The sequence below is a fragment of the Mixophyes fleayi genome, chromosome 1 (genome assembly GCF_038048845.1).
Source record: "Mixophyes fleayi isolate aMixFle1 chromosome 1, aMixFle1.hap1, whole genome shotgun sequence".
Taxonomy (NCBI): Eukaryota; Metazoa; Chordata; class Amphibia; order Anura; family Limnodynastidae; genus Mixophyes; species Mixophyes fleayi.
Genome location: NC_134402.1, coordinates 459,492,798 through 459,517,915, shown reverse-complemented (window position 1 = coordinate 459,517,915; position 25,118 = coordinate 459,492,798). Strand labels below are relative to the sequence as shown.

The window sequence follows — 25,118 nt, the reverse complement described above, 5'->3', positions numbered from 1 at the left end:
GCCAAGGGCCACAAGCGAAGCAGACGTCACTTATTATGGCTCCTATCAGACTATAGACAAGACAAAAGGAAAAAATATTTTCAACTTATAAGCAGATAACAAGGGTCTATTTGGGAGACTTTATTTAACTCAAAAAATTGAGCATATGTGTTTATTTATTTACAATATAATGTATGTATTTGTATAATGGGCTATGATCTTAGGACCCTACTGGGTCCTAAGATCTGCCAATTTTTTTCCATTACCTAGAAATCTAAAGCCCAGTGGTGCAGTGAATATCTACAACGCTGCTCAACACTGGGCTGGTTTCCTATGGGATGGGGGGGATGGGGGGGCACTGATCTTTTACCCCACCATGATAATAGCTCCAACCAATCCCTAACAAGCCTGCTATCGATTACTACTACCCGGCGCTCATCGTCCCCTTGAGTTAGTGGGAATCAGCCAAGGCTGTCTAGCTCCGGTGTTAGTTATGGGGCTTATGAGTGAAAAATCACATAAAGTACCAAGCAGTCCATCATTAGGTAGCAGCAGATCGCATAGACACTTCATGCAATCTTTACTGTCAACAACTTCATCAACCTTCTCATTATTAGTACATAGTCCAGCAGCCAATTTTCAAATGCAAACTGATTCCCAAGAGCCATCCTTGTGTAATACAGCTGCTGCTGGGGAGGTGACTTCTATACAGAAGGGCTACATAGGGGGACCAAGAAAAGTAACCATAGTTTTGAACAACATTTTTGTGTGAATCAATCATTTGCAAGAGGAACCAAGTATGAGAACCAGTGTGGAGTCGTCTGCCCTGTTGACAAACAGCGCGGCCGCGAGCCAATCACGGCTCCTGGCCGCGATGACGTCATCGGCCGCCGACGTCTTATATAGATGCCGGCGGCGGCACACGTGGAGTCAGTTGACGGCAGAGCTCGTGGAGAGAGGACCTAGACCAGCAGCGCAGGAAGAGGACTGCGCCGGCGGGAGTCCAGACAGAGAGCCCTTGTCAGGGCTATGAGCTAACCTATCTGATGAAGATGCAGTGAAGCAGGAGGGAAGCGGTGAGCCCCAGCGCTCATCTCTTGAAGTACAGAAGAGGAGCTACGCGGATGTCACGAGAGGAGGCTCTGGAACAGGTAAGACCCCAGTGGGGACCACCTCACCCAGGCCAATGCCCGTACTCTATCTACCTCCCTTTATGAGGGCACACTCCAGGCATTAGGCCTGTGCCGCAGATAAGTGCACCCTCGGTAGAAACCCCCTTGAGGTTGGTAGAAACTTGCCTCCCCCGCAGGGCACAAGGCCCTTAATTAGCCTTCAGTGCACAAGGCCCTTAGGTAGTCCCTGGCTTTAGGCCTAGGTAGGTAGGTAGGAGCTTGCCTCTACCGCAGGGCACAAGGCCCTTAGTTAGCCTTCAGGGCACAAGACCCTTAGGTAGTCCCCAGCTTTAGGCCTAGGTAGGTAGGAGCTTGCCTCCCCTGCAGGGCACAAGGCCCTTAGTTAGCCTTCAGTGCACAAGGCCCTTAGGTAGTCCCTGGCTTTTGGCCTAGGTAGGTAGGTAGGAGCTTGCCTCCCCCACAGGGCACAAGGCCCTTAATTAGCCTTCAGGGCACAAGGCCCTTAGGTAGTCCCAGTTTTAGGCCTAGGTAGATAGGAGCTTGCCTCCCCCGCAGGGCACAAGGCCCTAAGTTAGCCTTCAGGGCATAAAAGCCCTTAAGTAGTCCCCGGCTTTAGGCCTAGGTAGGTAGGAGCTTGCCTCCCCCGCAGGGCACAAGGCCCTTAGTTAGCCTTCGGGGCACAAGGCACTTAGGTAGTCCCCGGCTTTAGGCCTGGGTAGGTAGGAGCTTGCCTCCCCCGCAGGGCACAAGGCCCTTAGTTAGACTTCAGGGCACAAGGCCCTTAGGTAGTCCCCGGCTTTAGGTCTAGGTAGGTAGGAGCTTTCCTCCCCCGCAGGGCACAAGGCCCTTAGTTAGCCTTCAGGGCACAAGGCCCTTAGGTAGTGCCCGGCTTTAGGCCTAGGTAGGTAGGAGCTTCCCTCCCCCGCAGGGCACAAGGCCCTTAGTTAGCCTTCAGGGCACAAGGCCCTTAGGTAGTCCCCGGCTTTAGGCCTAGGTAGGTAGGAGCTTGCCTCCCCCGCAGGGCACAAGGCCCTTAGTTAGCCTTCAGGGCACTTAAGTAGTCCCTGGCTTTAGGCCTAGGTAGGTAGGAGCTTGGCTCCCCCGCAGGGCATCAGGCTCTTAGTTAGTCTGTAGGGCACCAGGCCCAAGCCAGCTAGAACCACAGGTAGGAACGGGCTTAGTCCTCCTTCCCCTTGTTAAGACCCTGCAGACGTCAGAGCAGGGCAGGAACATATCTATTGGTGTACCTCGTGATTCTGTCTATTGTACGGTGTGTGTTTACCTTGTAATATACTGTGAGACGGTTCTCTGCCTGAGAGGCACGGGGGCTGTGGAAGTTGTATTGTATTCTCTCCGCAGGTATCGGAAGGCGGGGGAGTCGGGAGAAACTATTAGGTGGCATTTGGCCCGTTCGCCGGCCGTGCGTGAAGCCTGGAGGGGGCGAATAGATCAGGCAAAGTGCCACCCCAGGGAGGCAGCTTACGTGGGGCCTCCCTACACGGTAAGTTCTGTTTATCCTCCTTTTCCTCCCCTTGTAGACTCGAGTTAGGGCAGGTCCCTTGGTCGGTAGTTCGGCACTACTCCTTCGCACTTCAGGGAATGCCAGTGCTTCCCGCGGTTCCTTAGGAGTAGTGTAACACAGCTCCTTTGAGCTCCGGGGGCGATCCGGGTATTCAGCGGTTCCATTGGGGCAGTGCAACTCTGCCCCTGTGAGCGCCGGGGGCTGCCACGGTAATCCGCGGGTCCATTGGGGTGTCTGGCCTGGGTTCCAGCACGGTTGCCTGGCGGTCCCAGGATGGACCGTGTCTCGAAGGGTAAGACGGAGGTTGCTTGTGTTCCATCAGTATACTGACGTTTCCGGGTGGGGACTGTGATACCCAGCGGCGTGCTACTGGCAGAGGGAGTCCTGTACCGACGTTCGGGTGGCCCTCATTAGTCGTGAGTAGGGAGTTCGGGCAAGAACGTTCTCTGTCCCGAACTCTTGTAGCCCCGTGTGGCTTGGCCAGAATAAAACAGGGTGTCGTCAAGCGGAGCTGAGTAATCCTCTGTTCCTAGACGTCGCCCCGGACAGCCCCTTCCCTCCCCTTTGCCATACGTGCCTCTTGGTCTTCTCGCCCACAGGGAAACGCACCCTTCACGGTTTGCTGGGGAAGTTCCTATAATCGGAGTGACACCTTATATAGTGGGCCCTCGGGATCAGGTGAGAACCTTTTCTTCCTTTCTAGGGGACTCTCCGAGGCGTTCCTCTGGAGTGTCACCCCCACACCAGCATCCTGCTGGACAAGTAGATCACTAAAGCCATGACAGCTATGTTAGCATTAGATGTGCATCCAATTTCCGCCATCGATAAATCAGGGTTTACCAGATTAGTTGAGGTCATGATTCCAACTCCTATTGAAGTGCTCTGGACACTGCAAAACAAACCTACTTCCAATCTCTCACCTATGCTCAGGCTTCTAACCCTAAACGCCTTTTTAACACATGTAAATCTCTTCTCAATCCTCCTGCCCCAAACCCACCGTCTACTATCAGTGCCGAGGATTTTGCTTCCTATTTCATCTCCCTCGACAAGCAATCAGCTCAATTCCTTCCCAGCACCCTCTGACACCCTCTCTTCATTTGATTCCACAAATGATGATAACGTATCTGATCTCTTCTTATCTTCCTACTATACCTCCTGTCCTCTTGATCCCATACCATCACAAATTGGCAGATTCCTGTCTCCTGTGCTCATTTCACCTCTAACTAAAATCTGTAATCTATCTTTCTCTCCTGATATCTCCCCATCATTATACAAGCACACAGGGATTACTCTTATTCTGAAAAAACAAAATACTGACCCAAACTCTCTCTCAAATTACCGCCCCAACTCTCCGCACCCGTGCCCCTCTAGCTTCTTGAGAGAATTGCCTACATTCTCTTTTCTGCAAACTATTGGATCCCCTGCAGCCAGGCTTTCTTTCTCTGATACCAGACAGGAGTATACTGTTTCAGTGTTAACAGCCTTCCCTCTTAGAAGGAGGTCTAAGGGTAAAAAAAAAATAACTTTTTAAATTCTTGTCTTATATGTTCCCTCAATCTAAAGTACACGTTGGTTTATTTATAATGGATACAAATAATATTCGCAAACATTGAAGTTACAAACAGCAGCATTATACACAGTCACTTTACATGGGCTTCAACCTCTATATATAGCGCCAGGAATGGTTTCCTTCCCTGCTATACATTCCTGTAGGAAGGTTCTGTCTTGTAAGAATTAGGATGAACTGCACATGGGCCCAGTGAATTGGGTGGGTCAATGCAGTGCTCCCCATTTCCCATAGCGGTCACCCTGCTTATCATCCCTCATGTCCTGAAAGTGCCTATGTGAATTTATTGCAGATGTAGAAACCACATTTGGCTCTTTAGAAGAACGACTTGCAGCTCGTATTGAGAATTATGCTTCAGGTATAATGAAAATGCAGAGCAGATGAAACGCGTTGGACACACCCACATCAGCTAGACACAACAGGACATCCGGTTTTTGCGCTCCACTCTGGAACACACTCCGTTTTTCCCCGCTGTCTGTTTCATCACTCACATGGTTTGTGAGCTTCACTGGTACAATTACCGTTTAGATGCCATCTGGACCGCGGTCCCCGGATCCCCAAGTCTCTGGTCAGGTACCCTGCCACGTATATCCTGTGATCCGGAATTGTGAGTACCGGCTCTCTGCTTAGTGCTCCCCAAAGGTTTTTTCATCCATTGGATTTATCTTATTGTGACATTTTGGATATCAAGTTTATTTTTATTCCATTGGGATTCCCTTTGTAAGGTTTCATGCTGGAACCCTCTTGGACTTTATGATTGACTTTTTATTTTTATTTTTATTGGTATTTTACATAATTCTTACTGCTTATATTGGAATTCTGAATGGCAACTTGTTGCTACAGAGTTATGTATTTTAATTCATCATGTGTATGACCAATCGCTGATAAAACCCTTGGTCATCACTTTTCATTTATTATTTTCCTCAGGTATTGGTATATTTTCATATTCTAACAGCCTCCTTATATCAGATACTCATTTATGAGTTATACATTTGACCACTGTTATATTCATTGTATTCTGGTGTATATTTACTAACAGACGAGTTACAGCACCCACATCTATTACCCAATAACATTTGATCAGGGTATATCTGCAGTTTTGGCAATTGAGCACAGTACATTGTGTGTATATGTTGTGACTTATAGGAAGGGATTCCTGAGTATTGCTGCTCTTGCCTGAATTGGGGTTGAGCGCAGCCCTTCTATTTTGTTTCAAATAATGAAAAAGCCCTAATAAGAGCTTTTTGTGCAAGAAAACTTAATTGATGCTAAGTTCCTGTTTGTTTCTATGAGACACCGGACCGACAGCTTAAAGCACAAATTTTAATCATTTCCCTGGCTGTCCATCTTTGAACTAAGCATCCTGTCTGCTATCCAGCAGCCTGGATCCAAATAAGGGGTCCGTACCATTTAGCCAGAGCTACCAGAGCTGCGTTGCAGCAGCTATGCACAACACTAGCATTAGCTATTCCACGTGTCAGGGAAGGAGCCTGGTGGTGGCAGTAATTACACTTGCAGCTGGTGTGTTGTGGTTCTGGCTAAGTGGAGCCAGTTGGAGTCATCAGTGAAGACAAGATACTGACATCTAACAAAACTCAATAAAACTGGTAAATGACGTCTTAGCAGAGTAAGCCCATCCCATCACAGCCCCACCAATCGTAATTGTTTTACAGTTGGTTATGTCCGGGTGTCTCATACTGTGAGTAGCTTCCATTCAATTTATGAAATTGAGTAATGCACAAAAAGTGCCCATTTCTGTGAGGCTTCCATGCTATAAACAGTTGGGTTTATCTTATTGTCCTTCTGGTAGGGGGCAAATTAAGTGGCATCATTGTGGTGATGATGAGACTTGGAGCTTTCTTCCCTGATCCAGCCAACTTGAAAGTCCAGAACAATCTGCCAAACACTCAGTAGACCCAAGTGGACCACAGATGGCACCAGGAAGGAGATTGTGAGTGCTGGTGTAAGCAGCAGCTCCTTCCATGTAGGACTGTAACAAACAAGAAGTCTCCAGGGGGCCATCAGCCACCTGCCTATCATCCTCCTGCTTATATATGGAGAGCAGTGTAATATATGTGTGTAAATATCTTCTATATAAAATACAGTTCATCCATCCATCTCTTATACTATGAAATATGATGTCACAGTATCACAATCCTGCATATTGAGCTGAGTTTAAACATTTCCACTTTACTTCCATTGAAATGGAATCCTGAGAAACTAGAAATACATCGGATGAATGTTAGATCTGGGGGAGAAAATGGCAGCTCTCGCAATATTTATTATGTTAGCTTAATGGACCCACAGTGGACCTAAGGTCCCCTTAGTGGACCTTCATGGGCCCACACGCTATCTCTGCCATAACTTACCTACTGTCTACTGTGGTTGTTCTTGGCGTTGTCACGTCATCGCTGGCAATAAAGAAAGTGATACATAATTAGAAACAAAGAAAAAATTAATGTGATGTTGCCCCCTAGTGTCCACATTGTATAACACACCATTATTTTATATATCCCCTAATTCAGTAAGTGATGCTCAACCTTTTTTGTGAGACCCCGAGTGTCAGTGTAAAATATTTCTGTTACTTGAGCATCGACTCTATATCATTTTGGTACCAAAGTGTCAAAGTGCTATAATACTGGGGCCCAAGTGTCAATGTGTCATTATCAAGTGTCACCAGTTATTTTCCACTACCCTGAAGTCCACGGGTAAAGGGACTATCACCTCCGGGCTGGTTTACTATATGATAGGGGGGAGCTTGTTTTTATACCACCATTATATTAGCTGGAGGCCAGTGCTAACCAGGCTGCTATCGGTTCCCACTACCCCACGTTCATCTGCCCCCTGATTTACTGAGGATCAGTCAACACTGTGCAGCCCTGGTGCTAGTTATAGAGCATAGGAGGGAGGGGAACTCTTGTTTAAAAATATGTTTATTAATTTTTATTTTAACAATGAATTAAAAGTATTTATAAACACTCAAGTAATTGTATAATAGACAATTCCTTCATTTCTATATTAGCATATCCTATTATTCACTCGTAAATAAGATCTATATATTAATAAATTACCAGGATAACTCAGACGGTGCTTAAATACCTGTGTGTATGTTACCTCCTAGAGACAATCATAGTCTGTGTATTTCCATTCATAGGACACAATATAATTTTTAGTCATGTGTGTGACGTATGTCTTTGATTGCAGCTTTTTCCAATTGACATTAATAACTAACCTATGGTGTTCTGAGCTTGTACTTAATGTTGACACTTTTGTGCTGGTAAAAAGATTGATAAATAATTAAAAAGATAGAAAAATGTAATCTGACGCTGCCACCTAGTGGACATATACTATAGCACATTATTCATTATTTCCATCTCATATGTCAGTTATTGTTGCTCAATCTTTTTTTAGGGACCTTGAAGGCCAGTGCAGCATTTCTCTGTGACACCAAAACAGGAGGTCATACGTGTCACATGTGACCATCAGGGGACTTAATAATTATATTATAAAACAAAATCTTCTTTCTTCTGTCCCACCATAGTCTTACAGAGAAGTTTTAATTCAGTGGGAGAAATAAATATAAAACACAAAGTCACAGCAGAGTTCGGAAATCCAACACAGATCGGTTGGCTTCTACATTGGGCAAAACCGCACAGCCAATCACAATCACAATCACTCGCCTCAAATGCTTTTTTCCGTAAACTATTGGGCCCTTTTCAGTCAGGCTTTTGTTCTCAACACTCTACAGAGGCTGCGCTGACTGTTAAAATCGAAGGCCATTGCTCTCTCCTAATTCTCCTGGATCTCTCTGCTGCATTTGCTACTATCACTAGGTCTTGAAGGCACTGTCCTATCCTGGTTCTCATCCTATCTAATCGCTCTTTCACTGTTAATCTCTCTGGATCCACCTCCGCTCCGCTTCCTTTATCAGTTGGAGACCACAAGCCTCAGTCCTAGGTCCTCTGCTATTCTCTATCTACACCACTTCTCTTGGAAAACGAATAAGCTCTTTTGGATTTCAACATCATCTCTATGCAGATGATACACAAATCTATCTATCCTCTCCTGATCTCTCGACATCTGTGTTGTCTCACGTTACTGACTGTCTTTCTGCCATATCATATTGGATGTTTTCTCGCCAACTCAACCTTAATCTTTCTAAAACAGAGTTAATAATGTTCCCACCCACCAACAAGAGCATACCTGACATTTCAATCTGTGTTGATAACATGACCATAAATCCCACCCCACAAGCTCGCGGCCTAGGTGTAATCCTTGACTCACACCTATCATTTGTTCCCCACATTGACTCTATATCGAAATCATGTTACATACATCTAAAGAACATTTCCAGAATTCGCACTTATCTCAGACAAGACATTGCAAAAACCTTAATTCATGCATTTATCTCCCGCATTGACTATTGCAATTCCCTCCTTACTGGTCTTCCCCAAAACAGACTCAAACCCCTGCAATCTATTTTGCACGCTGCGGAAAATTGATTTTCCTTGCAAATCGTTATTCCTCTGTTGAATCACTCTGTATATCTCTACACTGGTTGCCTGTTTTCTACCGAATCCTATATAAAATACTTTTACTAACCTACAAGGCCATCAACAAAGCTGCACCAACATACATCTCCTCTCTTGTCTAAAAGTATCTCCCAACTCAGCAACTCCGTTCTACACAAGATCTGCGTCTCTCATCCACCCTCATTACATCCTCCAATTCCCGGTTACAGGACTTTTTTCGGGCTGCACCCACTCTATGGAATTCTCTCCCTGGCACAATAAGATTCTCCTATGGTCTATAAACTTTCAAGCGTTCTTGGAAAACCCACTTCTTCAGACAAGCTTATAATATTCCTCAACCACCCTCTTAACCTCACTACATTACCCTATTACCATCCGTTACACAATTTCACACAAGACAACTACCCCCTGACCAACATTGTTGTGTGATGGGATCATTTAGCTTATGAGTCACTTTTACCTTTGCAGTCTGGCTGGACCGAAATGCAAAATGTAGACTTAGCCTCATGTGTCAAACGCCCATTGTCCCATAGATTGTAAGCTTGCGAGCAGGGCCGTCTTACATCTGTCTGTTTTACCCAGGTTGTTTATTAGTTTACTATGTTTGTCCCCAATTGTAAAGCGCTACGGAATATGCTGGCGCTATATAAATAAATGATGATGATGATGATAACATGACCATGAATCCCATCCCGCAAGCTCGCTGCCTAGGAGTAATCCTTGATTCACAACTATGCTTTGTTCCCTATATTTACATCACGCTGCACACATCTAAAGAACATTTCCAGAATATGTACATATCTCACACAAGACACTGCAAAACTTTAATTCATGCACTTATCATCTCCCGCATTAACTATTCCAATTTCCTCCTTACTGGTCTTCCGCAGAACTGACTCAAACCCCTATGATCTATTTTTCATGCAGCGGCAAGATTCATTTTCCTTGCAAATCATTCTTCCTCTGCTGAATCACTCTGTCAGTCTCTACATTGGCTGCCTGTTTTTTACTGAATTCAATATAAAATTCTTCTACTAACATACAAGGCCATCAACAAAATTGCACCGACATACATTTCCTCACTTGTATCAAAATATCTCCTAACCTGACACCTCCATTTTGCACACGATCTGCGTCTCTCCTCCACTCTCATCACATCCTCCCATTCCCAGTTACAGGACTTTTTCGAGTTACTCCCACTTTGTGGAATTCCCCCACGCCTGTATAATGTAATACAGGTGTGGGGTCCGGGTAGTGCCGCTTTAAAACCTGCATTTGCAGTCTGTCCATACTTAATGACGTAATTTAATGCTGTAGGTGTTTAGCCCAATTGGAATGGAGACTGAACGGTGATTTGAAGCTCCGGAAAAACTGCATGTCGGAAATATGTAGTAATTTTACTACTGTAGGACTTATAGGCATCGTTATTCCCCTGTTGGTTAAAATGTTGTCAGGGATTAGAGTGCCGTGGTAACGAGTACACCAGTGCTACACATGCTGTCTAATAGTGAACATATTGTGTCTTTCTCCCACTATTTAACTTCTGGGTGAGGCCCACCTTCGTCTATCAACTTATCTAAAATGTCTACTGATGCTGCCACAATCCCTATTCAAATGCAGTTATACACTTAATTTTAAGCTGAACGTAACTTAAGATTTGTGCAAATCTACATACAAACATAAAAACACAAGTGTGCCGGTACATTATTATGTGTATATTCTTGGCGCATCTTTACCTGTAACACTAACTGCGACCTGTGTGTCTCTTCCAGATCACATGGAGAGAGATAATGGTAGCTCTATTAATATCCTTCACTTATGTATAATAAATACAAACAAACCACCTTCTATTCATTTGGAGAGACATGAGGAGTCTGACAATAATATCAGCTAAAGGGAAGAGGGAACACATGGGATCTATGACATAACTTACATACGGTTTTCTGTGGTTGTTCTTGGTGTTATAACGTTGTTTCTGGCAATAAAGAAAGTGATGAATAATTAAAAACAAAGAAAAAATTAATGTGATGTTGCCACCTAGTGGCCACATAGTATAACACAGCATTCATTTTATCTATCCCCTAATTCAGTAAGTGATGCTCAACCTTTTTTGTGAGACCCCGAGTGTCAGTGCAAAATATTTCTGTTACCTGAGCATCGACTCTATATTATTTTGGTACAAAGGTGTCAAAGTGCTATAATACTGGAGCCCAAGTGTCAATGTGTCATTATCAAGTGTCACCAGTTATTTTCCACTACCCTGAAGTCCACAGTCCACGGGTAAAGGGACTATCACCTCCGGGCTGGTTTACTATATGATGGGGGGGCCCTTGTTTTTATCCCACCATCGTATTAGCTAGAGGCCAGTGCTAACCAGGCTGCTATCGGTTTCCACTACCTCATGTTTATCACCCCCCTGATTTACTGAGGATCAGCCAACACTGTGCAGCCCTGGTGCTAGTTATAGAGCATAGAGGGAGGGGAACTCTTGTTTAAAAATATGTTTATTTATTTTTATTTTAACAATAAATTCAAAGTATTTATAAACACTCAAGTAATTGTATAATAGACAATTCCTTCATTTCTATATTAGCATATCCTATTATTCACTCGTAAATAAGATCTATATATTAATAAATTACCAGGATAACTCAGATGGTGCTTAAAGACCTGTGTGTATGTTACCTCCTAGAGACAATCATAGTCTGTGTATTTCCATTCATAGGACACAATATAATTTAAGTCATGTGTGTGACGTATGTCTTTGATTGCAGCTTATTTCCAATTGACATTAATAACTAACCTATGGTGTTCTGAGCTTGCTCCTAATGTTGACACTTTTGTGCTGGTAAAAAGATTGATAAATAATTAAAAAGATAGAAAAATGTAATGTGACGCTGCCACCTAGTGGACATATACTATAACCCATCATTCATTATTTCCATCCCATATGTCAGTTATTGTTGCTCAACCTTTTTTTAGGGACCTTGAAGGCCAGTGCAGCATTTCTCTGTGACACCAAAACAGGAGGTCATACGTGTCATATGTGACCATCAGGGGACTTAATAATTATATTATAAAACAAAATCTTCTTTCTTCTGTCCCACCATAGTCTTACAGAGAAGTTTTAATTCAGTGGGAGAAATAAATATAAAACACAAAGTCACAGCAGAGTTCGGAAATCCAACACAGATCGGTTGGCTTCTACATTGGGCAAAACCGCACAGCCAATCACAATCACTCGCCTCAAATGCTTTTTTCCGTAAACTATTGGGCCCTCTTCAGTCAGGCTTTTGTTCTCAACACTCTACAGAGGCTGCGCTGACTGCTAAAATCGAAGGCCATTGCTCTCTCCTAATTCTCCTGGATCTCTCTGCTGCATTTGCTACTATCACTAGGTCTTCAAGACACTATTCTATCCTCGTTCTCGGAGTTGCTGAGTTGGGAGATACTTTTAGACAAGAGAGGAGATGTATGTTGGTGCAGCTTTGTTGATGGCCTTGTAGGTTAGTAAAAGTATTTTATATAGGATTCGGTAGAAAACAGGCAACCAGTGTAGAGATATACAGAGTGATTCAACAGAGGAATAACGATTTGCAAGGAAAATCAATTTGCAGCAGCGTGCAAAATAGATTGCAGGGGTTTGAGTCTGTTTTGGGGAAGACCAGTAAGGAGGGAATCTACATACAAACATAAAAACACAAGTGTGCTGGTACATTATTATGTGTATATTCTTGGCGCATCTTTACCTGTAACACTAACTGTGACCTGTGTGTCTCTTCCAAATCACATGGAGAGAGATAATGGTAGCTCTATTAATATCCTTCACTTATGTATAATAAATACAAACAAACCACCTTCTATTCATTTGGAGAGGCATGAGGAGTCTGACAATAATATCAGCTAAAGGGAAGAGGGAACACATGGGATCTATGACATAACTTACATACGGTTTTCTGTGGTTGTTCTTGGTGTTATAACGTTGTTTCTGGCAATAAAGAAAGTGATAAATAATTAAAAACAAAGAAAATGTGATGTGATTCTGCCACCTAGTGGCCACATAGTTTAACATAACATTCATTTTTTAGATCCTTAAGTTAGTCAGTGCTGCTCAGCCTTATTTTGGTATCCCAAGTTTCAATGTGCCATTATCCTCACCAAATATTGCACATCCCTAAAGAGTATGTGGAATATCTGACAATTAGGGGATCCCATAAATAGATTATGGGATTGCAATTGACTCTCAGCACCGTGGCCTTTTTGGCATTTTAGTGTATATTAGTAAGGGTTAAGTATTTTCCACCTGGTTTTCAAAGATCTGCTTCCACTTGCAATGATCAATTGCAGTTTGAATCAAACGTAATTTATATACTAGACTCATTAAGTTTTGTGGTCAAGATTAGGAGACAAGGTGCTGAGCTAAGTATAGAAAGTCATATTCTGTCTGCTTACATTCACTACCTCAGAGATATAGTGGGAGAGTGCTAGCAAGCACTAGCCAGCTGCCTGTAACCCTTATAATTTGTTCCTGTTTCATACTATCCAGAAAATCTGTACAATGCAGATGCTGTGTGTATGTTTGGGAATTTAGACTGTAAGCTCCAATGGGGCAGGGACTGATGTGAATGAGTTCCCTGTACAGCACTGCGGAATCAGTGGTGCTTAATAAATAAATGGTGATGATGATGATGATGATGCTATACATCAAGTAAATTACTTTATAAAGTGATATTGTGACTGTGTCCCCTGTCCCCCATATGAACATGCTGCAAAAAAAATTTATGTATATATGAAATTGATAGGTAATTTATTTTTATTTTTTTACATATAAAATGAATATTGTTGTGGTTCACTGGTGAACCAGGAGGTTTGGCGCTTTAAAACTGCCGCTGAGCACAGGTAGTAATGGGTGGGGCACCGGAAGCCCCTGTACTGCACCAGCAGCGTTGTCATGAATCTTGGAGGAGTGATGTTTGCAGGAGGGACCAGTAGCATTTAAATGTCACACTGTGATCCCGAGTCAGGGACAAGAGGGCAACAGTATAGAGGCCCTTTTTTTTTATCACTGGATGAATTCTGGGAGTCAAAGCTTTGCAGCATAGCTCATTGCTGGGGCTGAGTAACTGAGCCTACTAGCTGTGGTGGCACATGAACAGGGGGTAAATATCACCTCTTCCCACAAAAGTGAATCAAAGTAAAATTACGGGGCTTATCCTTGGGTTCTGATAGGAGGATCACCCTGAATTGGTTATGGGGGATCGGGACTGGTTTGCCCAGTGAATGAAAGATGGGCTAGTAACCCATGTAAAATATAACATTCAAATGGTATGTGCAACAGAAGAGCTATTATAAGAGCTTTATAAACAATAATCTTTATCTATACTCAGATCCTGCTTTGTTCATGGTAGATGCCTGTCTCTGCTATCTTCCTCTGACTAACAGATTAAACCGCTCACTTTGATTCATTACCCGGCAGTTCCGCATTGAGCCCATTATCCCGCTTCAGTGCTTTGCCAGCTACCCAGAAGTCCTGTCACAAAGTAATTGATCAGAAGAATTTAGTCAGACCAGCCAGAAAAGAGGTGCTGTATCAGCTATACTCTGCCCAGAAGCATAAGCAGTTCCAGATTTTAGTGGTGGCTTCAATATTCTCCTACAACTGATACCATGTTGGTTTGTAGTTGTAGCTCACATTTGGTAAATGGATGTATGACAGGATGGACCGCCTATGCCACCCTGTCTGTTGTTGCTGGGAACCGTCTGGGCTTACTTTGCCACCGTCCCCTTTTGTTATTCCGAATACGCCCCTCCTGCCGCAGTAGGAGGTGCCTGCTGCCACCACTGGGCTCCTATATGGCACCTATAACCACGTTCTTTCTGGGTAACTGTCACTGCTGGGGTACCCCGCCTATCACACATACCAGAGCTGTAGGGTAGCAGGCAGAGCGGTGGTACAGTTAAAGCTGGGTCCAACCTCAGAAACAGCTGGACAATGGATTAGATTTAGGGTCTAATCTGCAGGTCACAGGATTACAGCAATATTGAAGACATTGTCAAGCAGGGTCTTGAAGTAGAGTGATGTTTATTTGCTCTCACACTGGTTGAAGGTACCAGGTGGTCAGGTCAGATGGAACAAGACAGTGCTTTTTATACTGATTTGGACACAGGATATTTTTAGAATCAGGATGCAATGTGTTTACACAAACATTGATTTACATGCATTGCAAATCTAACAATATTTACGCTTATCTGTGCTATCTTAAAACCTTGCTGTGATATCCTGGATCTTACAGTGGACAACAAGTCTAATTACATCTTCCTATGACCCTCACACATCAAAAGGTCGAATTAGCATGAGTCCTTCTTCCAACAGTTGCAGAATACACATTTCCTCCAAAGAAAAGAATTCCCCAGGAAAAGTTGTAAATCCCAAACAAGACATTTCCTTACAACAAGATATACAAATGGCTTTCAAAACAAAAGCTTATTGTATCAGATATATACATCAGAAAAAATGCATTTCCTCTAGAAAGGTTAAAACAAAAAAAACTAATTTTCTACCCTGGCCTCAGAAATAACGATTTCCTATATCAAAATATACACAATATCAAAAATAAGTGCATTGGCAATTATATAAATAAGCGCCCTGCGCTATTTCCTTTAAATAAATTTATACCATAAGTTATTTATCAGTGATCCAGTCACAGGGTGGTTTGACCTCATTATCATAGCTGTATGTAAGAGCAGTCAGTAATGACAAGTCACTGACAAGCAGAGAATGTCCTGATAAAGCCTGATAAACTCTGTGGTGGTAGAATATTTCATCACGATTTTTAGTGGAATATGGTGAAACATACCAAGGTGCTGTGCAAAGACTACGGCTTCGAGAGAACTGAGTTATCCAGGAGGGGAGAAAGTGCAGCACAGGATGTCCAATGAAGATCTCAAAATCCAGTGTAACTTGAGGTCCATTGCCAAGGCATTTACAACTCGACAACAGTGATGAGAGTCATGATGAGGAGGGTACATTTAAGATGGGAGTGACCAAGGTGACAACTATAAAGAACCCACAATGGGGCTTGGAAGGACCTTCTGGAGCTCAACACCCTCTCCCAGCAGCAGGTCTTCCCTACTTGTTGAACCGGAAGCACTGGCACTGGCTACTTTATTAAAAACACCATGATATCTCACTCAGCAGACTGCATGAGACCTTAGCAGCTAACAATGTATCTGCAGATGATCAGATGCTCGTCCTTCTCATGTAGAACCCACGGACAGATACCAGCTTCTGTAACCACTTTGGGGTTCCTGTATTTTCTTAAATTTGAGCACAATGTTGCGGCATTGAAAGTCACCTGCAGGGGTTTGAGATTTCCTGCAGACTCCAAAACTTTCAAAGAGTGAATTATTTGGTCTCCACACTGCAAGGACATGCAATAGAGGATTATCGTTGAGCTAACCCCCAGATTGTAAAAGAGCCCTCCTAAAATTTTATGCTATCACCCCACAGAGTTATTGCCAAATAATGAAACCATATATACAATGAGGAATTTGCTAACCAGCTGTGGCAGTCAGATGACACTAATATTGCCAAGTACAGGTTTACGTCTGTAGCAGTGGAGGTGAAGAAAAGTGTATGAAGGAGTTAGGAGTGTGGCTTATCTTATAACTTATTCTATAGGTCTGTTGTGAAATAGGAGGTCCAGGCGGTCCAGGTGGAGGAGAACTGGAGGGGACGGTTATGAATAACACTGGTGATATGTTCGGATTTTCGTAATGAGTGTTTGAATAGTGGGTGGGTCTGTCTTCTCCCAATTAAGGGCCATTAGGCATCTCAACGTTATTTGTACATATTTTTATTTTTAAATATTTCGCTAGCAAATGGAGAATAAATAAGTTCAATTAATTTTTAAAACTAAATTGAATAAAAAGAATAATTTTTATACAGAATTTGGATCATTGAGTGCCCCAATTAGATCACAGTTTCTTTCTCTTTCTGTGTAGGGATGTGTCTGACTTATGATGTGTGCGTGTGATATGTAATATGGTCTGATATTTCAGAATTACAGAATTTACACTCAGGTTAATGACGACTTGGTGCAGTGGAAACTCTCTATATCACATGGGTCAGGAATTAGTACGAAGCTGTATGGATCACTGTCCATCTTCTCCCTGAAACAAAGGCTGTATGATCGAGAATCTCCTCCTCCTACATTTTTTCACTTTTTAGATATCATGTCACTAATATAGAGCTGGGTGTTTAATTTTTATTATTAAACATTATATTTTGTTTTCATATCTTTTATTAAATAATGGCGAACACTGACAAGAATTCATAACAAGATAGAAGAAACAAATTGGACTGTTGTTGGAACAGACATTGAACTCTTTTGGATTTATATGTTTACATGGTTCTTTATAGGTATAATTGTAACAGCTTGTTTTCACAGTTTGTTTGGATAATATTTATTACAAAAAAATATCATATTACTTGTGCATATATTGATGTATTCATTTGCATTGAACTACATGGCCAGTAAGTGTGAAAGGTGAGAGGAATCTGTCTGACTATGATTCTTGGGAGTGTTTAAGTAAAAAATAAAGTCTGTAAAATTTTATGGATATTATTATAGAAATATAACAGATGAATGTGAACATTGATGGCAGAGTGATAGGCAGCTGGCTATTGCCACTAATATAATTATGTCCCTACTAGGTCTCTTGAGGAGCAGTGTAAGCACAGTGAATAACTCTTACAACTCCTTCCCCTTAGACCTTCCCATTATCCCCTCCAGCCCACACTATAGCTCTGTACCTTAGATTGCACAATTTGCATTTAGAACCACAGGCATTTGGCTATGCAAGTAATGACATTTTTAGGTAAAAGGATTCACTGTTATTTCTGAAGACTAAAATGTTAATGGTGTTAAGGGATATTTGAGAACATGCATACATTCTTATCTATTCTCTATGATAGCTAGTTTTCACAGATTTTAGCATCCACAAACTCACCTGTTACCAGTGTCATTAGGATTTTCACACTTTTCAGGATTTCTATTGGATTTTTTGCATTCACCCCGTTCGCTTGAATCTTCCCTATCTGTAGTAGATGTTTTCTCTTTGCCATCTTTCTTTTCTTTACTATTTTTGCCTCTCTTCGTTCTGGTGTTATCCCTTTCTCTCTTATTAAGAATGTTCTGAATGTTCAGAAGCGCTTGTACTGGAACCTTGGCGTCTAGAGAACGACATGATACATTGTTATGAGACTTTTTCATTATGGTTATAAGGATCTAAAGATCATTATTGTCATCTCTTTCTCTCTGTCTCTCGCTCACTCCGATCACAGACATCATACAACATCCTCTAACGCCTTTCTTACATCAGCAATAAACAGATCACTGTAATGTAATAACTTCCTGTAGAGGATATTACATTATTATATACTACAGATGCGTTATTGTTCCGTCAGAATTACACTCTTTATACTTTGCACAGCAGCAAATAATTACAATTAATGTAATATATAAATCAACGCTATCCATTTTTTGGTGCCATACCAAATCTCCATAAGCCACATAGGGAGTAAAATAGATTTAAGGAAGTGATGTCACATAAGGGACAAAAAAAGACACTTAAGAAAATGCAGAAATATACCCATAGGGGGTGTAGCCTGGCATTCATTCTAGTAAGACATATTTGTTCTCTGTGATCAGATTGTAATCCACTGCGATCAGGGATTTCCCTGTCGCCCCCATATCCATAAACAGTGAAAAAAAGTTTAATAACCCAAGCGCTACATGCAATGCCCACTCTCGCAAAATAAGGCTCCTAAACCCAATCAGTGGCTCGGTTTTGCTGCAATCCGTGTGGCTCTCAGGGCCTGCGACCTTAGAAGTGGCCAGAACTTGATCCTCCTTGGAAGGACTGAGAGAAGTGAGGAACCTTACTGATCACCTGACGGACCTGGTGCTGACCCAAACTGCACCCAGACTTCGCCTGACTGCTCTATGCTTCTGCTGGTTCCCAGACTGATTGTTCCCTTGTAGAGGAGTTGAGGTATCTCTGTCCCACCAAGGCCCTGGTCATCTCCTGGCAAATAGTCCTCCAGTTCTCCCCACTTACAGCCACCCATTTGTTCCAGAAGCCCCATGACCATTGTTACTGAATGGAGTTGCCTAATCTTCTGTCCCACTTACTAGCTCCCAGCACATCTCTCTACAACCACAAGGGATTCCACAAGGATTCAACCCAACAATCCTCTCTACAAAAGCACATCCATCTACAACTGGCCCATTCCCACAGCACATTCAGCACTGAGGAGCCCAGACTTGCATTATTGCCCAAGTAAACACCTCCAAATCAGTGCAGAATTGCTTTTTATTTTAAATCTGTCAGTTTGCTTTAAATCACATATCTCCATGTTTCTCATTTCCTTTCCCAGCCTCTAATGACACATAGTGGCCCTTTTAGATATAGCAGCATAACCTGCAGTGACCATCCCACTTGTACTCTGTAACACTACAGAAAAAGGTTCTGCTACTATCGTTTCTACAGAAACCCTGTGATCTCTCAAGTAGGACGTAACTTTTCTCACCAGTCCAGTTTGTGGACCATCTTTTTCTGAAGCATTACCTGTGAAGCAGCCTGAACCTTATCTCCTGTTCTCTCTCCATATCCTGCAATAAAGCCCAAAAACAAAAATATCTGGCTCACAGACACTAGTAAAATACTTTTGTGACAGGATGGGCTGACTGGGCCACCCAGCTTGCTCTTGGAGAGTCTTACACAGTTTATCTGGATTTCCTCCCACCAGTAATCTGCTGTTACTGACCACTCCTACGGGTGTCACCTGCCACAAGACACCCGCTGACTGTGAACGCCAACTGCGCAGTAGTTGTAAAAGGATAATGTTACTGGACCGATACATGATAGTTAGAGGTACTAGTGATAATTCAGAAGTACAGATGGAGTATATTTTAATATCGACAATACAGCTCTATTTTTATACATTTTTGAACACATAACCTGGCCCTTTACCCAATCCAGGCTGATTCATGTCGCTAGCATGTGAAAGAATCCTGGAGGAGTTTCATATGTACCTGCCCCCTGTCCACGAGCTGCACTGGAGAGCGGAGCTCAGCCTCTTCTCCACCCTTGTTGCCATTAAGTCTAGGGTGAGATATTTAAAGATAAAAAATACTTCCAAGAACATTGGGTCTATTTGCCCCCCTCTTGCCCCCCTCTCATCAAAATTGGTTCCAGAGAGTGGACAGTCAGATCTCAAGGGAACAGTCTCCTTGCTGCCACTCCTGGAGCTCTGGGTTCCAGTATCCAGACTGGGGCTGCAAAGAAGGTGCCATTTGCAGACCCTCTGGTAGCCACTGCGCTGAGGCTGTTGGTGCAGCTCCTGCAGCCCCCACTGGCCCACTATGGATCAGGGTCCCCTGGACACTGCAGTGCTCTGGTCCCCACAAACGGGAAGTGGTGCAGCAGTAAAATGCTATAAGAGGAGCTCGGAGACCATTAGGGAGAGGTTAGGAGCTTACAATTCTTTATAAACAAACACATAACATTTCTGCTCCTGGCACATATCAGCAAACCCTTTAAAACAAACCTTTATCACATTATTAAACATTTGCTTAGGAAAAATAAATAAATACACACAAAGGTTTTTAAAGAATAACCACATTTTATTACAAATCAATATGTAAATTCTTAAACAAGTAAAACATGTATCAATTTTTTTAACAGTATTTTTTTAAAATTTTTTTCTTTTCACTCAATTTTGTCTATCAAAATTGTGCTTGTGGTATATCCGCAACACCTAGAACAAAATACTAAAATTAAAATTGCAACATTAATGTATTTTGTAAACATATCTTTGTTCTATGGGTGTAGTTTGTTTTAGCGCTGCAAAGTTCAAAGTTCAAGTATTTGATATATTCAGGCTCTGCTGTACCTGCTACTCATGCAGCATTCAGTTTTCTATTTTGTCTAATACTTCTGACATTATATTACTCAGCATCTGTTACCTGTGGAGTCTATGGACCTGTGTTATCTGTATAAACCATTGTTTGCATCAAGTTATTTATCTGTGTGATTCTTGCTTTATACAAAGAACTCAGTTTTCGAGATCAACAACTTTCCGTGGTTTGAATACTGAGAACCCTGACATCCGCCTTCTCCTGCTCCTCCATTGCCTCATCCAGGGGTCCCTCTTGGGGCTTTTTCAAGTCCCTCCCAGGAGTCCGCCATGGACTCTTCTTCCGGGGATGGGGAAAGGGGTTGTTGGGGAGGGGGGTGGGGTTGTTCAGGGGGTCAGAAAAGGGTCTCTTCTTGTGGCTCCTGCCGGACCACCTGCTGATTGCAGAGACGTTCTATTTGAAGAAAGAAGAACATTCGTTTTTAATTAAATTCTCTCTTTCTCTCTCTCTCTTTATCTCTCTCTCTCTCTCTCTCTCTCTCTCTCTCTCTCTCTCTGTGTCTGTGTGTCTCCCTCTCTCTCTCTGTGTGTCTGTCTCTCTCTCTCTCCCTCTCTCTCCCTCTCTCTCTTCTAGATAGATACATAGATATAATGTTAGGTTTCAATGCAAATGATCAACTAGCACACATGGAGTATTACACCACCATTGGCCAAATAAAAACACCTCTACACCACTTGCATTTGGACTTCACATAGGAGGTTTAATTAAACTTCAGTCTCCTCAAGTGAATGTAATCACGTTCTGAAATAGAAACATCACTGGCCTTGTACTTTCACCAATGAAGGTTGTACTTATTCACTTATTCAACAAGTCACATTACTATCTACAATAATTTCTCTTCTACACAGGGAGATAAGTTCATGGGCCCAATCAAACTATAATCATGTCTATTTATTGCAAATTGTGAACCTACCCCTTGCATTATCCTTCCTCAGGGTCCGCACGAAGCTGCGGTTGCTGTCTACGCAGATCAATCCACCATCGCTGGACCTGCACAATGGAGAGCCTGCTGCCATATCTTCTGCGCAGGAATATATTTGAAGCCCTGTAGCCTGTGGTTATACCCTCATTTGTGTTATATCAACAAGCAGGAACCTGTCCATTGTCAGGGCCTGGAGCTCACTTCAGGTGAAACTAGCAGCCCTCATGTTTGCAAGTGAATGAGACATTTCAACATTCTCCTCACTGATTGGCTCTCAGGCCATGTGTGGGCGTAGGCATGTTAGTCGCGCTTCCTGTCTATACCAGATCTAAAATGGTGCATTTCCTATGACTTGTCTCAAATGGCACCTGCATTCAATCACAATAGGGGGTCGTACCAATGCAATTAGGGCCGTACCAATGCCAGGACGAGGACTGTAATGTTGGCACTCAGTGAATCTGAACACCTCCACCAACAATGTAAATATTCATGTATATTTGAAATTAATCTCCACTTGTCTTTTTACAAATTAGATGTCAATTTTTCTACAACAACCACACCAAGGCCTAAGGTCCTAAACCGCAACCTAGTCAGCCTATTGTAGAATCTGGCCATGTAGTACCCTGGAGATAAGTTATAAGTGGATGCACAGGTAAAATTGCCATCAAGGAAAAGATATGAAGTTTGCACCTTATGCACATTGTCAAATCATTTAGTGTTAAATTTTCTCTACATGACCCCACATATACACACACCACACCCAAAAAATATACATTTCATACGTGTCATTACTAACTTGTGTTATGATATCTCCTGATATGATGCAAAAACTTGGATGTTATGGATAAAGACATACATGATCACGATGTTATGTTTTTCTTCCATTATTTTAGCTTGAGATGCAGAGGAGTCAAGTGAGGTGGAAAAGCCGCCCCATCACCTGTGGCGGAGGAGCAGCAGCCACAGGAAGAAGAACCTGGGAGTAGCGGACATTGGTCAATATTTCAAGAATTTCTTATAAAAATGTAAGAAAGCAATACCTATTTGTATCACATTGCAAACACACTCTGCATGACCATACAACCATTCACAGTCTGACCGATGATATTGCTAATTATATTCAACATCCCCCAATTTACCCACCTTCCCATCTCCCACCTTTTGCCCCTCTTACCCGCTTGCCAACGGTTTACCCTCCTGTCTCTGTGTCATCTTCTGCCCCTTCTGCCCCTGTGCCATCTGCTGCTTGGGTGCCCTGGAGATAGCTAAGATCCAGCTGCACAGGAAATGTTGGCCCAGGGGACAAGTGAGGATGCAAATCTAAATATTTTTGTTTATTTTCATGTGTGTTTATCTGTGTCACTATTTTTGATTTTTGTTCCACTCAATACACAATTTTTTATTTAAAAAATGGTTTCCCTGGTTATTTGTCCATTTACTGTAAGCATTACATTTGAAGTCAACCCAAAGGGTACTTACATGTAAAGTAGGAGGAAATCACATATACCTTGAAGGCCGAATAGTCCTGATTATCTGTAGGACTCGGGTTGATGGCATCTTCCTTCTGGCTGGCAACCTCATATCTTCTACTCATGGAACCCCACTCTGGGTGGCAAAGTTATGAAATAGCACCCAAAGAGCTAATATGTCACACACAATATCCAGCGCATACATAAGGGCTCCACCAGACCACTCAAGGCAACCAAATCCAGCCATTAAATGACCAAAACTCCATTCTAACACCAATCTACTGGATGTATGTGCGGAATTGTATGTGAACTATTGCTCTGTGTGTGGATTTAATATGGGAATGAGGAGCCAAGGCTGGAAAGGGTAAGCCTTGTCTCCTTTAACGAGAAAAAAAACCATATCAGAAATGTAAAACAAATCATACAAACAATTAGTAAGAAATTTTTACATGATATGGCGCTATTAAAATGCTACAATATTTGACAATTGATAATATAAGAACACCATAATGTTAAGAGTGTTACGGTTTTGTACAGGTGCTACAGTTTATTAGTTCAATGTATCCCAATCTATATATGACAAAAAAGGCCTAATTCTAAATAAAGATGTGATTGAAAAAAGTACCTAATACTCATGAGTCTCCATGTGGCCTGGCACCTCCTTGCCTCTGTTTTAATCTGCGCCTCATCGCTGATTGCCTGAAAGCAATGGAGTCGTATGTGCTTTCTGGCCTCTAAGCAACTAGGCATCAAATCATGAGAGGTGCATCACATGTAGCCTGGACATTGATCGAGTGGAATTGCTTTCTAATGGCAAAAATAGAAGCAATACCACGATATAGCACGGAAAGCACAAGGAGCTCCTTATCCAGTGGCAGATGTACAAAGTGCTGGATGTGTGACAGGAAAGCCCGAAGCACAATCTTCCTGCCGCAACACCCACTGTGGTCTGGAGTGATCCAGGTGCACAGAAGTGTAATACCACCAAGAGTTTGGTCAGCGCTGGTATTGCTGTCGCTATGTTGCGCAAACACTCAAGGTCACTCTGTACAATGCACAGGGTGTCTGTGATGACATGAGGTAGAAGCCAATAGCGATGGACCACCTCCAAAGAGAATAGGTAAGTTAAGGAATAAACTGCACCAGGTGATTTAAATGGTAAAAATATGTAGAAAATATCCCCTCATTAATTGATGATTCAATTTTGTTCAGAGTATTAACATATATGTTTATCTGAAGGGTGCACTCAATTACTTAAAATAGATATCCAGAAAGAGAGGCAGAAGTATAGAGAGAGGCACTCCGGGATGTTTAATTATTATTTATTTCAAATGATACATTTATTGGTATACACTAAAAAAGAGACATGACTGTTTCCATAAACTATCAAAAACAAAGGTTGATAAAGTGAAGTGAAAAACTTGTGCAATAAGTAAAATGCAGATTCAACTGCTGTTGCTTTGTTATCTCCTCAATATTCTCATTACATAAACACTTTAATGTATGTGTTATCTATTTTCCCTGTTGTTTTTCTCGTGTGATATTTAATTTGAGCCATTAGTCTGATATTAAACGTTGTTGCTATTCCTGCACTATCCCTGCGCTATAACCTACACTATCCCTACGCTATCCCTGAGCTATCCCTGCAATATCCATGCGCTATCCCTACACTATCCCTACGCTATCCCTGTGCTATCTCTGCACTATCCCTGCTTTGTCCCTGTGCTATCCCTGTGCTATCCCTACGCTATTCCTGCACTATCCCTACGCTATTACTGCACTATCCCTGTGCTATCCCTATGCTATTCCTGCACTATCCCTAAGCTATTTCTGCACTATCCCTGTGCTATCCCTGCCCTATAACCTACACTATCCCTGCGCTATAAACTACACTATCCCTACGCTATCCCTGCGCTATCCCTGAGCTATCCTTGCACTATCCCCACGCTATCCCTGCACTATCCCTGCGCTTTACTTGCATTATCCCTGCGCTATTCCTGCGCTATCCCT

General features: G+C 42.5%; 1 protein-coding gene and 1 long non-coding RNA gene across 4 annotated transcripts in view; both read right to left on the bottom strand.

Annotated features, from left to right (window-relative positions):
- Window positions 1-25,118, bottom strand: part of LOC142102468 (uncharacterized) — a 75,959-nt gene that overhangs the window by 24,103 nt on the left and 26,738 nt on the right. For 2 of the 3 annotated variants that reach the window (XM_075187335.1, XM_075187337.1), the window contains 4 exons: window positions 17,746-17,968; window positions 12,680-12,721; window positions 10,667-10,708; window positions 6,571-6,612 (listed from right to left, as the gene is read on the bottom strand). In XM_075187335.1, the coding sequence (XP_075043436.1) occupies window positions 6,571-6,612; window positions 10,667-10,708; window positions 12,680-12,721; window positions 17,746-17,968 (349 nt within the window). The remainder of the gene's footprint in view (window positions 1-6,570; window positions 6,613-10,666; window positions 10,709-12,679; window positions 12,722-17,745; window positions 17,969-25,118) is intronic. The other variant, XM_075187336.1, reaches the window with a different exon arrangement.
- Window positions 20,492-24,897, bottom strand: LOC142110271 (uncharacterized). Its single transcript, XR_012680503.1, has 3 exons — window positions 23,147-24,897; window positions 22,436-22,615; window positions 20,492-21,110 (listed from the first exon to the last, which is right to left on the bottom strand). It is a non-coding gene; the product is annotated as an uncharacterized LOC142110271 (long non-coding RNA).